This window comes from Hippoglossus hippoglossus, chromosome 12 (assembly GCF_009819705.1).
Source record: "Hippoglossus hippoglossus isolate fHipHip1 chromosome 12, fHipHip1.pri, whole genome shotgun sequence".
Classification (NCBI taxonomy): Eukaryota; Metazoa; Chordata; class Actinopteri; order Pleuronectiformes; family Pleuronectidae; genus Hippoglossus; species Hippoglossus hippoglossus.
This window is the reverse complement of record NC_047162.1, coordinates 11,947,049-11,963,800: the sequence shown is the minus strand read 5'-3', so window position 1 is coordinate 11,963,800 and position 16,752 is coordinate 11,947,049. Positions and strand designations below refer to the sequence as shown.

The following is a 16,752-nucleotide window of genomic DNA, read 5'->3' as shown; positions in this document are numbered from 1 at the left end:
CAGCGAGTGCAACTAATGTAAAAAGTTAATCTACAGCCCGGAACTACTGTCTATTGGGAACAAAATGGCCTCGTCACCACTTTGTGTGCTGGTCCATCCACTTCGGGGCCATCGTTTGAATAGGTATGTTGTCTGCTGAGGCCTCTTGAGAACAGACCAGCAGTCGGCCAATAGCACCAGCGGGTGCCTGCTACTGGCTGCGTCAGCTTAAACATCAGCCCAACACCTCTGCCTTTCTTCTGTGTCAGCCTAGTTAGAGATTCTTTGTTGTGTTTATGTGAATGGGTTATTAAGCATGATCACTGGACCGCCCAGCTCCTTAATTAAAGATCCCCCCAGTTGTGTGGAATCTCATTCAGAAGAACTGCCTCCCAGCTTGTTGAAGGATTTCATTAACCCTGACATTTTTCTCTGAGAGGACTTGGATGAGCGGGAAGTACTGATGAAGCAGTTTGAAAATGCAGCAGCAGGGTGGTGGTGATTGTCTGTGCACACTAAAGGGTTGAAAGGGGCTGGAGCAGAATTGGACTTGAGTCTGTGAAAAGCATTTACTGCTCAGGGCGGTGTGAATGTGTCAACATTTCACATTCTTCTGAAATTCTGTTCCTAGAGTTTGTGCGATTGTAAAACAGCACAGTGTTTTCCAACAATATTCATCCAGGGCTGCCAAGTGTGTAATAAGCATAGAGCCACTATAACCGGGTCTTTGCTGAAAGACTGGACACCTGTTTGAAAAGCGCAGCTTTATTTCTCAGAAAGTGAAGGCATTCTGTGCCGAGTCTAGTCCCTGTGGAACTATTTCTTTGGCAGGATTAAACTTGAAGTAAACTGAAATATGACTGAGACTTTGTGTCAATGGTGTATTTTGGGACCTGCAGCCTTTTCTAATGAACGGAATTTTAAACACCAGGCTCTCAAAAATCCTTTAAAATTTGGTTAAGAAACACACTGGCAATGTAATAACAAATCAAACTATCTTTGAGGAAAACTTTGCAATACTGACTTTAAGTACATGACATCGCTGATCCTTGGTTTGTCATGATGCCTCAGGAGAACATCCAAAAATTCACGTTCTGTTCTTTTTGTGGCTGAAATTTCTGCCACTGCAGCAAAGGAGCGGACAAACGGCGACTTTCTAATTGGGCACACATGTTACTTCTGTTGAGGCTTGGGACACACTTGCGCATGTGCACACACAAAAACACACTATTAGAAGAATGTATCCAGGAGGTTTGAATGCCAGGGATTCCCTCCATGTTGGCCTGCTGTCAGCGCTGCAGCTGGACTTGGATGTGTTGCTGTATGCAAGGAGACCCAGAGAACAACATGGCAGGTCCTCTTTACTGATGAGGAAAAAACTGTTTGTCATTGTCATGTGCTCCAACCAAACACATGATGTGACACATGTGGTACATTCCGGAATTGTCTTTGGAGAGTATCCACAGCAATAGGAAAAGACAAACAGAGAAGAGTGTGAATAAATCCCAGTATTCAATGATTCTCTTTTGCACAGGGGTAGTTCGCTTCTGCGTTTTAAGTGTTGTTAAACTTTATATATATCAGAATTTTATACAGTTCTCATCTTATGTATCCTGTGTGTCCTAATTCGTTATTTCTGACATACTGTGATATCAAGTTAGTAGATTATCTGTTTCTTTAGTTAAAATTTTTTTGAAGAGAAAGGGCGTCACTGCCGTGAGCTGCATGACAGAGCAAGGATGAAGAGTGAGGACAGACACTACAAGCTGTGTGCGAGCATGTTGGGGCGATTCACATTATTTTGAAACATCAGGTTCATCCACAGTCCAGCGCATCTCTGTTGCCGGCCTTACAATGCAACCGTTGCATATCCTGCCCAAGAATGCACATACCATACCTTTTAAGGAGTGCATTTACTCTTCTTCAACTTACAGTCATGACTGAATTTTTGACTGACACTAACGTCTGGCTCTTAGGTGTGTGTGCGGGTTTCTTATCTAATTGGACTGAAAATCAGGCCACCTCCTTGTGGAGCCATTGCTTGATTAAATCTGAAGAGCTGTCTTGACTTCTTGTCCTCAAGCATTTTCTTTAACCTGTACTGTACTGTGTGGTCTCACCTGTGCTGCTACTTGGAGCCACAGTAATAATGTTGTGAATTTGCTTGAATCAGCATCTCTGTGTATCCACAGTGCATGACCCCAGTGTTTCTTGCTTGAATGCCACCGTTCAGCCTCCTCCCAAATCCCCTTGTTATTTCCCCACTTTGTCCTCTTCAGCTGCGAAGGAAGATGGAGCATCTTTTCTCCTAATCCGCTTTTCCCATAACAGAGCCCCAGTTAGTCAGTCAACCGGCCATTGGGCAACACAAACTATAGCTCCATTCCTGGAATTTGACCAATAAACAACCTTGTTCAAAACTTGTACCCCTTTCTTTTCCCTCTTTCTTCCTTATCTCGTCATCTGGGAAAATGAGCCTAAAGCAACCATCACCCCCACTAGGCCTATAACCTGAGAGACAGATAAAATCTGGGGCCTGGGAAGTTGTCACTCCTCAGTTGATGTGTGAACGACAGTGCTACCTCGTAAAGTGCACATGCATGACTGAGGCTGTATGGGTCTCATTTTTATTACATTCACCCCACAGTCTGAAGTGTATGTGCAGGGAAAAGGGGGGCTGCTGATTGAAGGGAAAACAGGGTTGCAAGGAAGAAAGGAGGAAGGTGTTGCCCTTGAATGTTTTTGGATGGTTTCTTTATGCTGCATATGAATATTTTGACATCTCATGCGTTCTCATAATTACCTTCCCAAAACACCCACCTCCTGTGAGGGAGTAAGTTGTGAGACTGCCCCAGATGTTTCCCTCTGGAAGAAAAGGTCAAACCTTTATTGGGTGAAGCTGCACTTAATTTTTTTATTATTGAGTTTTGTTACTCTAATGGGAGATGTAACGTTTTACACAACCAAATTAGAGGATCACATATTGGTGCTGACAGTTTCTCCCTCCCCACCCTCGTCCCTCTGTTCTGACAGGTTGAGAGTGTGCAGCCTTCATCCCGGTGGGCTTCGTCCTTTCGGCTTTATTCCACTGACAGCCCGCAATGCCATGTTTTGGAAAGAGCCCTTACGATAAATAGCATTCCACGTTTTGTTGAAAGGTTATGTTGTCTTCATTGTCTTGACAGGTGCCCACAGTCTTCAGTAAACAAAATGGAGATGTCTGTGTGAGGCAGCAGGTGGACCAGTTTGTCATCCAGTCTGTGGCTACCACAGAGTATTATTCACACTCACATATCTGCTTATTTAAACATTTAACTGTACAACATAGAGGCCCTTATGTTGTTCTGGGGAACTTTCTTTATATACGTGGCCTTCGCAGTGTTTCCCAGAGAGAGGTTTTTTGATTTATGAACAGCTTTGGTTTGTGTGGATTTATACACAACTAGGCATCAAACAGAGTTTTATTTGACCCTTGCCAGTTCTCGCTCAAACCATATGTCTTCAGCTGGCATTTGTATCACATTGTTAGACTTATCCAAACACAGTTGAGTGTGTGTCTGTGACTTTGTATGCAGCCGTGTAGGAATCCTTGCCTGGCTGTTAGTAGCAGCCCTGCCTGTGTGTTTATACCCCTCTGCTGACCTCGTGACCTGAAGGTCATGATGGTCACGAAAGCAAGCAGCGGGTCACAGACTCATTTGGACACACTCTGTCTGGCATGAGTGTTGGTTGTAGGTATGTGAGAGGTTGGCTAAACATTTTTGTGTCTAGCCATGCATTTACAATAAATTAATGTGGAGCTTTCCATATTTTAAAAGTGATGTCTGGTACCACTATGCACCTAAATTTGTTTTTACATTTATTTTTATTTTTGATTACCACTGAATCAAATTTTTGGTTTTCTGGTGATTTCACAAAGGTTTAAAATGACAACTGCTTGTAATAGTCGAAATCATCTTCTTCCTCCAATGTTTTTATTGTCCTTCACCTCCTTATTTTAACAGTTCGCGCAAAAATGTTGTTGTGCTTTACTCTGCGTAAGATAGAAGACTTGGCCATACTACATGCCCTAATTGTGCAAGTGTAAATTGCACAATTATTGTTTACACACAAATTTTCAGTGTTTGAAATAAAAATCGTTGTGGGTACATTTGCTGACGGTTTGGAATTTTTTATTTGCACATATATGAAAAGTCTACACTTAAAGTCCTTGCTCTCAGTCGCCCAGCTTGTGTAATGTGTTCAACAGATGTATGAGAGAAAATCAGAATTTCATGGAAGCTTCAGACATGCCTGTCAGACTGATCTACTGTTCTGCTGTTTGCTAACCCCTCACCCTGCAACACATAGCTGCCTAACCTCATGTTCAGATGAGGTGAACATGACTGGGTCTCACTGTATCTCTATATGATTCTGATTTATTACAGTGACTGATAGTGTTAATGACCAAATATGTTTTGAGGGACTGATATTTCATGACTGATTCATGGCAGTTGGTTAAGGATAAATTCTCTGCCTGTCCACAGCACTGTGCGCACATGGGACGTGAACTCTGAGAAGAAGCACAAGGCCGTGTTCAAACCGCGCACCTTCCAGGGAAAGAAGGTCACACCCACATGTTGCACCTACAGCCGTGATGGGAAGCTGATAGCAGCCGGCTGCCAAGATGGCAGCATCCAGATCTGGGACAGAAACCTCAGCGTGAGTCTGAAAACACACACACACACACACACACACACACACACACACACACACACACACACACACACACACACACACACACACACACACACACACACACACCAACCACAATGTGTAAACAGCGTGGTTGTAAACGTAGGATGTTGCTGTGGCCTTGGCTACAGAGTCATGGGATGCAGGTCATCTGGTCACAGGCCAGAGAGGTCAGAGGTCAACAAGTCACTAACACTGACCAGAATTCAAATACCTGGCTTATATTGTCCCTGTTACCACACTGTCCAGGTACATGGCACTGAGGTTTGTTCAGAGTCTCTCTTGTGGTTTTGTAACTCTTAAGAAACAGAATACAACCACGTCAGAGGCTCTGTGAGGCCGGCCTTGGTGTTTCAAAGCTAAATGTGAACATTTGGATGTTTACAGTACTATTTAGTGTTTTCACAATCTAAGTTACGTGTGATAGGAGGCCAGTATTCACTAACTGGCACCTATCAAAAAGTACTGCTCAGGCTGATGGTATTGTCATTAGTGTTGTTGGTATAGATCTTAACTACAATACAAATAAGGATTTTTATCTGATGATGACACTAGAGAAGAAGATCAGGGAACAAATGTTGCAAATTTAACGGAAATCATTCAGCATTTACTGAGACGTCTTACTTAAAATCAGGGGGTCACTGAAGTGGTGGACAAACCGACAGAATCACTGTCCCTAGAGCTACATCACTAGCATGACACAGCCGATTATGTAACCGAATTAACTGACGTGTGATGATTGAGTTCAGTTGCACAAAAGTTGGTGGGAGGCCCGATAACAATTTCCCTCTGCAGATTTTCCACTATTAGTTAATGAGGCATTTGAGTGATCAAAGTGTTTAGTCCATTTTTCAAGGTTCATTGTTGAGGTAATAGTTGATCTTGGCTCATCGGAAGCATTTTTCTCTCTCATTTGGCTGTTTTCACTTGAGTTACTTGACAAATCTTCATTGTGGAAATAAATGACTTCCATTGCCCTCAGGAGAACGCATTTTGTCATGGCGATTTTCTGAAGAACTAAACGTTACATCACTGACGGTTGGTCCTTAACCAACGCTTGCCTGTCTACCCATGAGTCTGTCTTCTTGATGGCTGTCACAGTGACAGGGTAATGGCAATAGAGGGATATCACTTGCATTTGTTTCCTGATGATCATCTTTTACAGACGAGGTTTGATAGTTTATTGCTCACCTGCTTTTTAACTCACAAGACACACCTCTACAACAGATGGAAAGAGGAGGACAAACAGCTGGATGAATGTGTTTCTGTTAAAGAGCGTGTTTTGGGGATTTGCAGCAGTCAAAGAAGATATATTGCAGGTGCCATTCCAGTGAGGTATTGTCTTACATTATGGCTCGCTCTTTTGTAAATATGGTTTCAAACTTACTCACCTGGGAGAAAACACTATGGACCAACATTTGAATATGAAAAATAAAATTACAAACGCATATCACATAATACTGTCCGAGACAATCAGGAATATATTGACAATTAGGTGTGAGTGTAGCTTAATGAAGTTCTTCTGGCCTCAGTGCTTTGGCACATTTCTACCCTCATTCATTTGTTCCACTTCATATCTTTTCATCTGTCCAGCACCATATGTGGACAAGGTTGAATGCTTCTGTTATTCCAGATGAGAATAGAGACAGTGACAATAAAGCTGCCGTTAGTGAGTTGGAACCGACAGAAAGAGGGGCTTATCCAGATTAGTCAAATGAGAAGTAGGTTACACGATAATTACTCCCAACAGTCAACTTTCAAATCACAGAACTCGAAATGCAGTTAGATTCGGGGGTGGTTGTTTTTTCCGCTGCAACTGTGTATACGCTTGAATAGACTCCCATCTCCACTCACCCATCTTTCTACCCCAGGGCTGCTCGTAGCGGCAGACTCCAAGTGATTGGGTTGAAGCTTTCAAAATATATTTCCCCTCCTTCTCCAAGCTAAATATTTACCCTGCGTCCCATAGCAGCTTACAATAGTCATGTCTCTTGCCTGACCACTGGAGCCTGTCTTGTCTGAATGGCTCAAGAATTTAGTCAGTGCCCGCTGCCCTAATCAGCAACCTGTGCCGCTGACTCAAATTCAGCCACAACCCTAAAAAGGAGTTGACCTCTCTGTGGTTTCACTGCAAGCTCCCTCCCCGACTCAAACGAAGCCTATCTCCTGTTGTATCGCCGCTATTACTCACGGCCAGAATATGCAGGCGGATCAATCACGATCAATCACGTACATGACCTTGATCTCGAGCTCAGCCTGAAGAGAAGCTATTGAGGACGACACATCGTGCTCTTGAACCCTGACACCGGTTGATTGATCCTGCGATGGGAGTCAAGTACGGCTCTTTTAGTGGACTGCCACAGAGAGTGATTGCATGCTCATTCTCTGACCAGAGGGGTCGGTGCCAGAATTACAAGACTGCATTTAAATGGATGCCAGGTAATGTGCACTCCGCATTGTGCATTGAGGGTGCAGGTCTCCGTTCCAAAACATTACCACAGAGACCTGAGGAATGCTATGATGTCATTGGTGGACTTAGATGTTTCCAGACTTCAAAGTGGGAACCCAGAAGCAGTGGTTTTGATAAACTACACAGTGGGAGAGTGTTATCACGAGAGGACATGTCAATCTCTTTCTTGTTTTCTCTATATGCTCTGTAATCGATACTTAATCATGAGCAGAAACACAGATCCCCATGAAGTTTTATGTGTTTTCTGAAAACTTTATCTTGATCTTTTTTGATATTCTATGATTCTTCCTTTGAGTCCATTTTAATGAATTAATCAATAATGCAGAATACTTTTTTCTCCACTCTAGCACTGCTTCTTGTTCCAGTCAAACATAAATTATTGTCGCCTGCATAAACTGATCACCAGCACATCAGTTAGTCACCGGCCTAAAAGGATCCTCTAATGCGACTCTGCTCAGTATCACCGTCAACTCTGCGGGTCATAAAAGATGGGGCTGTGGGAGATTAAAACACACACAGAAGAAAAGTCCAATGAAAATGTTTAGGATTTGATAACCAGCTAGAGTACATGCACACCATGAATCTGTCTTTGTGGAAGCATTCAAAGAGCAATTAAACTGGTCCACCATGCTATCTGAAGGCAGCTTGATCATAAACATTTACAACAGACCTCAGTCCAGCAGAAGATTATTCCTGCCATCATTCCTTTCTACATGTGGAGTCACTGAAGGACAATGAAAAGATGCTTTTCATCAAGGTGTTCTTCAGCTTTTAGCTCGTACTCATTCCTTTCCTGAACAAAGACCCGGAAACAACAAGACTAGAGAATCGCATTTTCTACACAGTGCGTAACTTAGACATAGAGATATACAGTTCCTTTAATATAGCCCACTATTGAATTATCCGGACACTTAATCCAATGTGATCCTCTAACACACGGCTTTACATCCCATCGCCACTTGTTGATTTCCATGAAAGATCAGAGCAGCTGCTGTGGACTGCGGTTTGGCCACTTGATTCTCAGAACGAAACAAAGGTCAGAGTGAGATGTTACGACTGACTTTACTGTGGGCATCACAAAGTCTTTCAGGTGTGCGGCTGTAAAAATATAGAAGTAGGAGACATGCAGAGCCGTGCAGTATTTATATTGCGATACTCGGTGTGGTCAGGAACAGTTGGCCCTGCGGTAGATTGCTGTCATAGTCTGCTGAGGATGAAACCCAATGCTGTGTTCTTTCAGCTATTTATCAACTCCTGCTGCTGAATGTGTGTAGATCAGGTGCAAGTGTGTGTCAGTTTGCATATGCATGTATGTGTGTGTATATACAATTTTACATAAAGTGCTATACATGCACACCTGTTTAAAACATTCTAACACAATTATGACGATTTATCCGGAGACTTTTTGGCCGGAGTGAAGGGCACAGCTCACAGAGGATGTCACAAGGCGTGAGAGAAGTTTCAAACAGTGTACGAGAGTCTGGTTTCACAAACCGGCTGTGTAGATTATCACAGGAAGCAAACACCATGGCATCTGCCAATGCCAGCCAACATCAGGATAGTAAGTAAACACTCAGGCTTTCCCAACTGCAGTATATGATCTAGAAATAGCTGAAGTCGGTGTATGTTTGCAATACGCAGCTAGAATTACCACAAGCTACTGAGTAAAGGCACTACTTTCGATGTGTATCGGCCCTCCCATTTATTTGGTATTTCTATATTCTATATATTTCTATACTCCCTTGCATCATCAGTTTTTTTCTTTTCAATCATTTCTTCTGGGCCAGGGTAATGTCTACTCCTCACTCAGTTTGTCTGTGAGCAGGATATGTTCTTAAATATGTACTGTAAAAGCACACTACATTCATCTTCAGTGCAAAAGAGCCAGATTGAACACAGTGTAGTGCAGCATAACAATAAAACAGGGGTTAAAACGTGGCATGTGTTATAAGCAGATGGTCTCAATCTTACAAATAAAGACACCAGATGAAAAGAGAAACAATTAAGTAGAATGATTCATCAGGAGACGAACTAGAGCTCATAACTTTTCTTACTAGATGACCTGAGGAAACTTGTGACTATGATTATAAAGAAGTTGTTTTAGAGAAACAAAGGCACTCTGGCCCTGCAGAGAGTTCCTCTCAGAAACTCGCATTTTCTTACAAACTAGAAACTGGACTGTCCTCTCCGCTACACCCATTCTTTGATTTGCTTCTGAGCTCCATGCAAAGCACATAAGAAAAGACAATTACAAGATAATTGTTCATTAGCTTAACCTTTTGGTCATAGTTCGTTGACCCAATCTACTTGTGCCTACCATATATGGATTCGTCCACTGTTCTTTGAATGGTAATGTTATGTTTGCATAAGCTATAATTAAACGGCAGTGGCAGTAGTCACTGTGACTGCATGATTGGTGTCTTTGTTTTAGCCCAGTCATAGAAAGCCAGACTGTTCTCTAAGCTCAGCCTTTCACATTATACTTTAGCAGCTACTCATTTGGCCTGAGATAGCCTATGGCCCAACTATTCCACATGATTAGAAAATGTTCGAAAAAATTAGATAATGTACTTTTTTACTTTAAATTGACCTTTTGACTTTCTTAACCAACTCAATTTTAGCGCAGCAAATAAAAGAACAGGTAGATAATCAGAGATAACAAATGAGGAAAGTGGAATTGAGTCAAAGGTAGTATACGATTAAAATGCTGATGAAACGAAGCAGAAAATTATCCCCGCTGAGACTGTAGAGGCTTAGTGGCTAAGGCCTGAAAACCTCGAATCCACGTTATCAAGGTAACGGTGTTATCTGTCTCGTCCAAGTTATTAACTCCCCTGCATTTACTTTGGAAGTGAGGTATGGCCTCGTTTCCTTCTTGTATCATGACGACACATCAGTCATTCACCTTATGCGCCACTCTCCCCTTCTCCTTTTCTGCCAGCGTTTCTCTATTTTGCTCTATCTTATCTGTCTTCTGCATTCATGTGCTCACTTAAGATACCTTATCCTCCTTTCTTGGTCAAGTGTTGCTGCAATTCCCCTTTTCAGTGATTTATTTGCATTCCGTTGAGAATTAATGAAAGTGTAGCTGTATAAGCCAAGGTTATGTTTGTTTGAGTGTTAGCCAGCCTACTTTTCAGGCTCTTGCTTCACCAGCGTCTAGTAATGGTCGATCTCTGGCTCTACTCTGCTCAGGTAAAACTGCATGAGGCACTGGGGTGTTAATGTGGAAGAGAAGACATTGACAACAAGCCATTCAAATTGTGCTGAAACAATTAGCTGATTAATGCATTTTTGACAGTTGATTAAACATTAAGTTAATTTATCAAGCAAAACTACAGAAAATATATTTCCAGTTTGAACTGTTTGCGGGACGAATCAAGCAATTTAAAAACAGCATCATTGGCTCTTGAAGATGTGATGCATTTTATCAAATGTATGAGATGAATCAGCAATGAAAATAAGTAGTTGCTTCCCTGAAATCCAGAGTAAAACACTAAAATAAAATATCAAATTCTATCATTCCTTTTGACTTGTATATACATTATTTTTGTATATAAACCTAGCTGGAGTAACATGAACTTAAACATCATTTATTTGCTTGTTATCTTCTCCTTCACTGCTGTTTATTGTTCACAAATTGCTTGTACTTTTACACAGCTTCTTTTTTTGACCATTTCTTTGTGTCTGTGTAAGAAAATGATTGATGATCAGGAGCTGGATTATTACCTGCAGACTTGGCTCTCGCAAATCTGTGCCACAGGAGAACTCCTCTTACATTTAATGGCAGTGTGTATCAAAAACAGCTGTTTGGATGAGTAATGGAAATGCTGGTTTCTGCAGAGGATACCCGGCTGCAGTAAACTTTTATGCCATAGAAACTGAGGAATTTAGCATTGTCATTTTCATTGATCTCTTGAGAACAATTCAGGAATTTTGATGAAGAAAGTCAGACATGTTTAGGGGACATTTGTCACAGATTTAAATAAAAATCTGGATCTAGTGAATTTAAATATATTCTCATAAGTGGACTTTTGGGGGAAGAAATGCAACTATGTGACATTCTCGTTAAAAATATAGCATCTTGTAGATAAAGAGAATGGAAACTCTGTTGTTATGAAGACGGAACGAAAAGGTCATTCAGTTACTGCAGTGACAGACTGAAATGTCTGCTACTGAAGCAAAACATTGGCAGTTTCATAGTATAATTCATCAGGAGATTGTAAACTATTTTTTAATATTAATTATGTGTAGTAAGCACAGCAGCGTGTTTATGGAAACTGCAGTAGAAGCCAGGACTGCACTAGTTAATCACTTTCATGTGTTATTAATGATCAATTTCATCAGGTTATTTTTTTCTGTCCCTGTAATGCCCTTTCAGAGTTGCTTGTTATGAATATCAACAGCATATAAATAAACTTGAAACTGTATTTGCTCAAGCATGTCTATTTTTGTCACTTGCACAACTCTATAATTAGACATAAACAGGAGTGACCCCTGTACTAGACTTTCACTTTCATGCACATTAGGCAGGACCTGGATCTGAGACTGCAGCTGTGTTACACATAACTCCTGAACCATCAAGCACCAACCTACACCAGACCCTGATATACAAATATCACTACAAATCAAAGTGTGTAATCCATTATTTTCTCTTTTTCCCCCCTAGGTCCATACAAAGTTCCACTGTCGGCAAGCACACACTCCAGGATCAGACCCCTCCTGCCTCGCTTTTTCCTATGATGGCGTGACTCTGGCTTCACGTGGGGGTAAGACAATGCCTCACAGCAGCTCTTCTGCTCAGGTCTAATGGTTTATCTAATGGCTGATCAGCGAAGCGATGAATTTTAAGCAGAGAATGAGCTCATCTCCTTCCTGATTGTTCAAATAAACAAGAACAAACGCCATCAGATCATTTCTGAAGACATGCATATAAACAAAAACACCAGAATTTCTCACATAATCTAGTCCAGAGGTTTCTAACACAAAGATAAACAGGAATAACTCAGTACTGCCTGTGTAGTAAGGAAAAGTAGGCACACATATTTTAAAGAAATTAATCTTTAATAAAGTTACACACTCTTTAAACTAAATCTCGCTGATCACATTTCATCTGTTTATATCTTTTCTAGGTGATGACACTCTGAAGACGTGGGATATACGCAACTTCAGGAAGCCAGTGAATGTAGCTACTGGATTACCCAACAACTTTACAATGTAAGACTCATGTCATTTTATTCACAATCTGCCTGTCTGTTGTTATAAGGGTGTGGATTATGAACTGATGTTGTATGTGGGTAAATGTCTCTATTAGGACCGACTGCTGTTTCAGCCCAGACGACAAGCTTATTCTAACCGGGACGTCGGTGAAGAAAGATCAGGGCAGCGGGAAGCTGGTCTTCTTTGACCGAACCTCCTTCCTGAAAGTCTATGAAATAGAAGTCACCAACGCAGTAAGTTTTTCCTCGATCCCCACAACCACAAATACTCTCATTACTAGATATTTTTCAGATGTTTGATTTGTTGTTTATACAGCAAAACAACCAAAAAGTCATACACAATGGAAAAGACACATAATGAATCCACATGTGCAAGTTATTTATTCCCAATGCAACTAGTTTGGTCTCAAACACAAACGCCTTGAGATATTTTATATGATTATATCTTTACGATACAACAGTAGTCTAACGTCTTATTTTGACAGCCGTTAACATTAGACTATTCTGATTCAACCTCCTATTTGACCCAAAACAGACCTATTCACTGGATTATTTACTTCAGCTGATATTCAAACATGTGGAAGTAAAAACATACAGTAAAGATGTAGAGTTTTGTACACCAGAGGAAAATGGAGAGACATATCCAGAACTATGCAATTAGCAGCCTTTGTCATTTATATTTATATAATAATGTCTATAAAATTGATATCAGGTCAGTCAGAAAGATAAATTAGTTTTTCTTGTCTCTACAATTGAAATCAAATATCAAACTTTACTCTGGCACATACTAGACTTATTTTCCTTTTAAATCACTATGTCTCTGAGGAAACTTCTGGCAACACAGCAAAATACGAATTTTCTCAATATTAATCCAGGATGATAAATTAACAGCAGCACGATTTGCGGGAAAATGCAGAAGACGTTGACGGAGTTATTGACGGGAAGTGAAGGTAAAAGAGGAAACTTACAAAATGGTTTGAGGCAAATTCGGAGAAAGTGGAATAATGTGACCTTTCCTTACAGAAAGTAAGTCCCACAAACCTTTGGCAGGACGGTGTTTGCCGCTTTTACGTGTTTGGCCTTTAAGTTATATTTGAAATTAAATTATCTACTGACACAATAAGCATGTTCCATTCACTTCACATGTACAGACAGCGCTGCCACACACTTTAGCATAATATGTAATTTAGACTATCCCTGCTTTCCCAGAAATCCATTTGGTAAGGGCAACCAGCCATAGGTGCTGAAAAGAAGGGCAGAGGTGCTCTCCTCAGACAGAGGAGGAGCTCCCTGCTCCTCCTCCCACTCCGTCTTCAAGTTGGTTTCATCAGATTTAGCCTCTGTGTATCTGTAGTCATAACAGTGAGGTCCGACAGAGGCTAATGGCTTCTTACGTGGTCCCTCTACCTCAGGCAGGACACTTTCACATAGGCCATGTGAGTGAACATGTTTGAGAGAGGGGAAAGAGACAAATGTTGGGATTGTGTGGGTGTGTATGTATCCTCCTGCTATGCCAGCCAGCTGCTGTTCGCTTGCAAACCTTGGCACAGCATCCACACAAAGTTCACACACCACTGCACAGTTGCACTAGCTGAGAGGAGGGGAGGGCGGGCTGTGTTTTGGTCGACCCAATTTATTCGAGTGAAAATGTAATTAAAAAATAATTTGCTTTTAGTTATTGTCACTTTTTTAATCCAAATATGACCTGAATTCCCCTTCAGAGATCTTGGATTAAAACATTAGCTACTGGATTACACTAACTTTAATATATTAATGTGTTTAAAATTAAATAAAAGGATTACTGTTAGATTCAAGCCTGAGTGTAAACTTTCAATTTTGTGCACAATTTCTAACTAGGAGAGCTTCATTCCCTTGTCAGTGCTGACACTTGAAGAAAAATGACACTACGCTGAAACTGAATTGACTGATTTCTCTATTTCTGTTGTTACTCTGACTGAAGGTAGCATTTCAACATCACTGTCATCCATCACTGCCAAATGTTTGAAAATACTTTAGTGTGCTTTGCTGAGACAGCAACCCCTGTGTCGCACTAAGGTCTTAATCTACTGTTTGTGCAAGTGAAACCACATAAAAACATGCCAGAGCTAAACTGTGTTTTCCAGGTAAAGCACACTTGAATTTAAAGTGTTCAGTTCAACTTGTGTCACTCAATGACAGTGAGTTAACGTTTGCTCTCACTTTTACTGTGGTGAGGATATTGCTACAGGGACCATCAAAGAGAGACCCCAGACACTTTGGGTCAGAGAGTCTATTTAGAACTTAACAACCCACCTCCTCTCATGCATCAATCCGTGGACGTTTGTCTTCTCTTTCACTTTAATGAAGAGGGTAAACATTCGGGAAGGGATTTTTCCATTGGCCTTTCACTCGTTCCACCATCTGCCATTGTGAGAAATTGTGAGAAAGCTTCAGCTCGGTGTAGCTGGAAGGAGGGAAAAACCTCCTCCTGTCTGCTCAGCCGTTGTGCTTAAGAGAAATCCAGCCGATTTTCCACAAATTCCAAGCCAGTGTTACAAAGATCTGTGCATTCTAGAAACTAGTAAAAGCTGCCAGTCGTCTTGGCAACAGCTTATTTGGGTTAATTGTACTTGCCTATTAAAATGTATATGGTAATGATTTAAAGTACCTAAGTTACGCTTTTGGTCTTCTAAACTTCAACCGATTTAGTTTATGAAAATTACCCTTAAAGACATTTAATTATCCATGAAGTTTCCTGCAAGAATATAACAACATTTACATAAATTCCTTTTGTATCTATTAAAGCTATAGTTATAGCGTCAACATTTTCGTGTTGAGTGGCCACATGAACAGAGAAGGGGAATAGAAAATATGTTATGTTGGAGCTTAATACTATTTGTGCTAGAACTTCTAAGTGGCAGTTTTCATCAGTTGTTGAAAGCTGAAATAAATTACTGCAATACCATAAAATTGCATAGAAATATTTGTTTATTTTTCTGTATTTTGACATTAATGGAACATAGAGAATCAGAGAGTGGTTTAGAGAAGCATGGAACAAAGAAAGGGTGGGACCACATCCTGCAGACTGGACTGTTTTCATTTCCTAGACTTTTGGATTGATGCATTTAAGGATTTTGGCTGTTTACTTTTTCCATAAAATTCATCCTCGATATGCCGTCTTTGATCCAAACTTTCTATTACTCTAACAATCTGAGTGAAATGACCCATGTCACAGTATATCGATACCTTTACTCCATTTTCAAAACTAATTTTGATAGAGAATTTTTTGTTTTTGCCGCAGATCAGTTGATATGGTTGACGTGCACTCAGTGAACCTGATGAATGTGCTATTTACTATGTTTACATCAACCACCTGCCTCTCAGATGGCCCAAGAATTTAAGTGCAGTCTTTATAAAGTGTCGTACCAGGCAGTAGAGTGAGAGGAAGGGCCACCAATCATTTCTAACTAAACAGTCTACATAACCCCGGACCTGGATGCTGGGCTGTGCATGGGAGCGCAGGCTGTTTTAGGCCCATTCAGTAAATACTTCAGACACTCTCAAGCTTATCTTAGTCCATCAAAAAGGGCATGAACCAGGTGAGACCCTGCTGACTATCAAAGCACTGAGCTTTCGGCTGGATTTCAAATGGAGACCCAGTGAAACCTGCAGCCCCCCCTGCATTTTCTGTGTATGCATTCGCATTTCAGATAACACATCAGGTAATTACAGCATCACTGATGTGATATACTTAAGCTTGGTATTGATATTCTGTTTTACTCACAGGTGAAAAAATCTATAAAATTAAAAGGGCTTTTTAAATACACAAAAAAAACTGAATAACTCTTTTATACTAAAAAATTACAAAATGTCAAGATTGCAACTCAAATATGATTTTATGCTGCATAGACAGTGATTTTTGTTGGTGAAAAACTACTTTGCAACCTTCAACCATCGCTTCTATTTGCCCTTTCTACACCTGCTATCATGCTTGATCAACTTTTACTTACCAAGTGAATCTCTGAAGATTGTAAACACCAGTTGTTCCAGTAAGGTATTCATAGTAATTACAGACTTCCTGGACATGTTCCCACTCAGTGTGTCGCTGAAGTGCTAACGGTGGCATTTTCCTACCCTACTGCATTCACTTGGCCTGTGTAACTGTGCCAGTCTGTCAGAAGCAGTGTACATTTGGATCCACTCACCAGAGACTAAACAAGGCACACAGCTGTTGTGTCCCATTAGTGCTGCATAACTTTATTTCATAATCAGCATACATACTGGGTGAGTGGCTGTTGTCTTATTTATTCCCAATCAGCCTTTGGTATTTTTATCCGATGGCGTATAGGAGGCTGCTACTGAAGAACTGAC

At 40.9% G+C, this 16,752-nt stretch overlaps 1 protein-coding gene across 3 annotated transcripts in view; it reads left to right on the top strand.

The window, feature by feature from the left end:
• LOC117772010 (WD repeat-containing protein 70) overlaps window positions 1–16,752 on the top strand; it is a 35,355-nt gene that overhangs the window by 9,471 nt on the left and 9,132 nt on the right. For all 3 annotated transcript variants that reach the window (XM_034602924.1, XM_034602923.1, XM_034602922.1), the window contains exons 10-13: window positions 4,506–4,680; window positions 11,853–11,952; window positions 12,316–12,400; window positions 12,498–12,636. In XM_034602924.1, coding sequence (XP_034458815.1) covers window positions 4,506–4,680; window positions 11,853–11,952; window positions 12,316–12,400; window positions 12,498–12,636 — 499 coding nt within the window. The remainder of the gene's footprint in view (window positions 1–4,505; window positions 4,681–11,852; window positions 11,953–12,315; window positions 12,401–12,497; window positions 12,637–16,752) is intronic.